The sequence below is a fragment of the Octodon degus genome, unplaced genomic scaffold (assembly GCF_000260255.1).
Source record: "Octodon degus isolate 3935 unplaced genomic scaffold, OctDeg1.0 scaffold00122, whole genome shotgun sequence".
NCBI classification, from domain to species: Eukaryota; Metazoa; Chordata; class Mammalia; order Rodentia; family Octodontidae; genus Octodon; species Octodon degus.
In genome coordinates, this window is record NW_004524698.1 from 1,075,982 (window position 1) to 1,081,623 (window position 5,642).

General features: G+C 39.9%; 1 protein-coding gene across 1 annotated transcript in view; it reads left to right on the top strand.

The window, feature by feature from the left end:
- Positions 1-5,642, top strand: part of Naa16 (N(alpha)-acetyltransferase 16, NatA auxiliary subunit) — a 250,544-nt gene that overhangs the window by 243,262 nt on the left and 1,640 nt on the right. Inside the window, 3 exon segments of the mRNA XM_004640322.1 lie at positions 346-452; positions 5,515-5,548; positions 5,550-5,606. Of these exon segments, the coding sequence (XP_004640379.1) occupies positions 346-452; positions 5,515-5,548; positions 5,550-5,606 (198 nt within the window).

Here is a 5,642-nt window from a genome sequence, read left to right on the forward strand (position 1 = left end):
CGCGCCCGCGCCGCTGGCCTGGCCCGGCTGCGCAGCGGCGGAGGCCTGCGGACCTGGATGAGGACAGGCTGGATGGTTTGATTAGTTCTAATAATTTCCCTGATCCTGATTTTTTAAAAAAATTTATTTATTTATTTGTGTGTGTGTGGCCAGCTCAGCCCACCAGGGGGCGGGGCTGGCTGGCCTGCGGTTCTGGGGGAGTGAACCGCGGTCCTTTTTTTTTTGCTAAGCTTGTTCTAAGTAGGTGCCTTAGACCACTGAGCCATCTCACCAGCCCCACCTCATCCTGATTTGATATTGAAGTTTGGTCCTGTGGACAGCACATTGGGCTTTCTTCCCTGGCAGATCAGACTGACTGAGATTGTCTCTTTGCCTTCCCACCTAAACGTCAGTTATGAGGACTTTTTCTCTGCCCTCCGCCAGTACGCGGCCTGGGAGCAGCGCATGGGGAAGTAGTCGTCCCTAGCTGCTCCTTCGGGCCTGGGGCGAAGAGGACTGGGAGCGCTGGTGTTCACAGACGCTGCGAAGCCCCGTTCACACCTAGTTCATATTCCTCATAATTTATCAGCAAACACAAAAAAGTGTCTTACTTGAGATGAGAGACAGTGCGTGCACATGTGCGTGCGTGCGTGTGTGTGAGTGCGTGAGTGCGTGCGTGTGTGTAAACTTATAAATGGGAGAAGTATTGGAGAACGGGGTACAAAAACCTGCATCCTGGAGTGAACTGCAGCCATCTCGTAGGAGCTGAGATTTTAGGTGTGAAGTCTTCAGGCCCTGCTGCTTCCCTGTTTTCATGGGGCGTAGACGTGTGGATCAGAGCTGTTCTGGTGGTTGTTTGGGGCAAGGGAATAATTTTTTCAGTCTTTCTTAGTGACCAAACTTTAAATGGCAAGAGTAGTCTGTAGCCTCAGTAAATGGAAGTCTTCTGATCTGAGGGCAGTTCCAAGAGGTGGAGCTGGGAACGCCCGGGGCACACGTCCGTCCAGGCTCATTTTGAGCTCTGCTGAAGTCAGTGTGGCTCGGAATGTCTCAGGAGCCTTTGTTTGTGCTGTGGAAAACATTTGCAAAGGAGCTCTTGCTGTACTGAAATGCGGAGTTCAGAAATTTAAATACTGAATTAGAAACAAAAATGAAAAAGTTGTAATTCTAGAAGTAAAGGTAAAAATTGTCCTAAAAAATAGAAGCTTTCTTTGTTGGGTGAGTTGTATGCTGCACAGCATCCAAAGTTAGTAAAATATTTTCATTAACCGTTCTGAGCATGTAAAAGAAGCATGAACAACACTGTTCCTCAAAAGTGACTGTTCCTCTTGGAATGACAGCTGGGGTTCATTCAGCAAGCCTGACTGATGACTGTGTGAAAGATTGAGGATCGAGGCCTGTGGGAAAAACTACCAAAATGAACCGAAATAATTTATTCTTACATGTTCTCTTTTGTGACTGAGAACAAGGATAAGCCCTTGCTAGGGAGATGTGCACGGATTCTGTCTCGCTGCCAGCCAGGCAGAAACCTTCTTGGTGCCTGAGGCTGTTTGCCTCGCTGACTTGCCCAGCTCTTGGTGGCCCTGGAATCCGTTCCCCAGGGAGTCGCTTGCGGCCTGCGTCTCAGAAGTCTGCAAAGCAGCAGAGAAGCCTAGCTTCGGAAGGTGTGTTTTGGACTTGCTCAGATTTTACAGTGGTGAAGAATAAATGTTTTGACCTTGGATTATGAAAACCCCACTTATGATTTTAAAAATACACTTGAATTAAAAGTGATTAAATTAAATTTTGGTCCAGTGACATTACTTTGCACTTCATAGTTCTATTTTTTTAAAATTGTAATTTATTTCCAAGTTTTATGTGAGTTTCAAGCATCTCTAAACTTAGAAATCTGTTTCTGCTACCTTGTGCTATAGTTCATGTTCTGTTGAGTATTTTACTTATTTAAGCCTTTTATGAACATGGTAGACAATATAAATGTGATTTATAAAAATTTTTCATTATGTTCAGCTTTAATGAATTAAATTTAATGGGCCCAATTGAAGTACAGATTGAATTTTTGTTAAAATGAAGTTAAGTAAATTATGGGGATATAGCTCAAATCTCGGTAGGATTTAGTATGGGTTTTTACTTTTTCTCATTCACAGTAGTGTTTGTGTGTTAAAATAGAGCTGTGGTCTGTGTTCTCACCCTGTTGTACTCTGAAAAGAGCCCTCCGGAGCTCATGCGGAGCCTTCCCAAAGCGTCCTGCGGCTCCTGCTAGCCTGGCCTGTGATTTGAACGCACTGCTTCTGTGGAATTCCTGGCAAGATTCTCACCTCTCTGTCGTCAGGCTCCCTCTGCACCCTTCAGAACCAGTCCTTTCAGAGAAAAGTGTGTGTCTTTATGTGTGTCAAGCGTGTTTTCTTTACATTGTTCCTTCTGATACTCCCCACCACGGAGAAATTACCAAATCAAGCCCACTGTGTGGCTGGTAGCTTAGAGCCGAGCAAGAAGGGAGGGTGTGAATTTCATTCCCAGTTCTGGTTGAGGCTGGCTTCTTTTTAACTGATGGATTACTGTTGTAAAGTTCAGCAGCTGATTTTACTGTGAATAGCAAGTTCTGAGAAATTCGTCTCTGAGTAGATGGTTAATATTAATGAACAGTGCCAATTACACTGTGCATATCTATAATTTAATTTTTGAACGTATCTTAATCAACTCCTTCCTGTGTGGTGGAACCATGTGTAGACTCAGACCCTTGTGATGTTTTATATGGCTGTAGACTTTGGCAACATGTAAATGATGTGCACAGCAAATTTTTATGATTAAGCAATCAAATTTATTGAATTTTATTATTGAAAGTTGAAATTTAAAATGTATGAAAACCAATAAAAGAATAGACTCTTCATGGGGGAAAAAATACATAGGAGGGCTGGGGAGATGGCTCAGTAGAATAATCGTTTCCCTGGCAAGTGTATGGCCCTGAGTTCAATCCCCAATTCCACCAAAAAACAAACAAACAAACAAACAAACAAACAAAAAAACAGTACATAGGATTGTGTTGTGGTAGTAAGAGTAATGGCCCTTTAATTAAAGGTACCTATTCTAATCCCCAGAACCTACCTGCCAAAGGGAAATTAAGGTAGCAGTTAGAATGCAATGATGTAATGGTAGGATGGACTACCATTTGGTAATTTAGAATAATGTTTATTCAAATGATTCATAATAATAGTAGTGAATACTTTTATAATATACTAAAAAATTGAATATACAGAATAATCTCAACTGTGTAAAAATATGCTTGGGAAAAGGCTGAAAAGAAAGTGTATACCAACCTTTAATGTCGCCTTTGTTTTTTTGTCAGAACAGGGGATTGAACTCAGGCCCTTGAGCTTTCCAGGCAAGCGCTTATTCTACTGAGCTATCTCCCCGGCCCCTAATGTTGCCTTTGAGAGTTGTGTTTATGAGTATCTTTTTTTTTCTTGACTGTTTATTGCTTTTGTGTATTTTCTATCTTGAGAATTTATTTATTTCCCATCTTCTTAGGGGAACTATTTTGGAGCTTATACAAATTCATAAGATGACAGTATGGCATACATTGAACTCAGAAAAGTTGTAAATAAAGAAATTAGAAGCAAAATGAAAATGTACCATAATGAATCTTTTAATCCATAAATTTAAATATTTTAACCTAAGCTTTCTTGTTACAGATTACCTTCTCATATAATATTTATAGAAAAAAATCTTACTTAAGAAAAATTACATTTCTTGGTGACAGGAGCAGGTAAAAATTTCTCTGCAAAAAATAATAGAAAACTTTTTTAGTAATGGTAGGAAATGCTTTTATAAACATTATATGATGCAAGCAGGGGCAAGGGCTGGGGGTTCAATCCCTGGGCCTAGCTTGCTGGCCCCACCCCTAGGGCACACTGAGATAGCAATTGAGACTGGGCATGGTGGTGCACACCAGTAATCTCACCTCTTGGGAGGCTGTAAACAGGCGGATCATTAAGAGTCCGATCTAGTAGGAGACCCTGATCACTCTGTAGACCCTTCCATAAAATTAAAAAAAAAAATAAGTAAATAAAGTAAGCACTATATGAAATTGTTTTTCTTTTTCTTTTCTTTTAAATGTATTTAGCACAGGATCTACAGGCATGCACCACCACACCCAGTCTCATTTGCCCTCTCAGCAGGCCCAGGGGCCACACAGCAGGAGAACTGTTGAATGCCCCCCCCCCTTTAATCTGCTGAGCTATCTGGCCAGCCCTTTGAAATTGTTTTTCAACTGAACAATTGAGAACAATTGAATTGTTCTCTTTTTTGTTTTTTTAAGACAGGATCTCACTATGTAGTTCAGGCTGGGCTTGAACTCACTGTGTAGGCTATGCTGGCCTGGAAGTTAGGGCAATTCTCCTGCTTCAGCCTCTGGACTAGAATTACAGGCAGGTGCCACCATGCCTGACTAACATTACATGAAATTCTGAAGAAAATTTTCAGCACATAAAAATTAAAATAAAAAACCAGTTAAAAAGAAATTCAGACATGTGATTTTTTAAAAAGCTGATGTACAAAGATCTAATAAGAATATAATAGCAAAACAAATATGGAGTATAAAACAACTTATAGGAGAAATATGAACTTTTAAAAACATTGCATTTTTTTGTGAGTATCAAATATTTTTCTCTTGTTTCTTCCTTTCTTTCTTCTTTTTTTGCTTTTGGCAGAACTGGGGATTGAACTCAGGCTCTTGCACTTGCCAGGCAAGCGCTTATTCAACTGGGCTATCTCGCCAACCCCTTTTCTCTTGTTTCTAATCATGCTCCTGTGTACCAGTAATTTGTTCCTTATATGTTTTAGTTTATTTATTTATTTTTTAATTTTATTTATTTATGTGTGTGTGTGTGTGTGTGTGTGTGTGTGTGTGTGGCCAGCTCAGTCCACCAGGGGGCGGGCTGGTTGGCATGTGGTGCTGGGGATTGAACCGTGGTCCCTGGGCTTTGCTAAACTTGTTCTAAGTAGGTGCTTTAGACCACTGAGCCATCTCACCAGCCTCATGTTTTAGTTTAGAGTATCACCTTTTGTTAATGGTTTTAAATGAAACACTGAATGATACTATAGGCTAATCTTCATTTGCATTTTTCAGTATATTTTTAAGGGGAGAAAGTTGAAGTAGTGTTCTTTGGGTAAATGTTTAATAACCATTTGTTAAGGAAAACAGCTCTGTTTTGTAACATTTTGTCATGATAATGATATTCACATTCTGGACACAAACTGTCAAGATATGTCATTGTAGAGAAAGTTGAGGAAAGAAGGATATATGTTATATCCATGTACCAATTCCCCATAATGAATGCAATCATTATGTATTATAAATATGTACTGTATTGATAAAAAAAAATTTTAAAAGAAATTGAGAAGTGGTGTCACATTGAGAGCTGGTAGGAACCAGCCCACCATTGATTAAACAACTGAAACCATATTTTAAGTCACCATAAGTCATATAAGGTATAAGCCATAGTATTTTACTCATCTTGAAATGTCTTGGAATTTCAGGTCTAAACTGATGTATTTTCTGGACAAGTCAAGAGCAAGAGAAAGCAGTTGCTATAGCTGCTAGACTAGATGAAACTATAAAAGATAAAAATGTAAAAGTGTGACTTTTCACAGGCTGACATGGAACT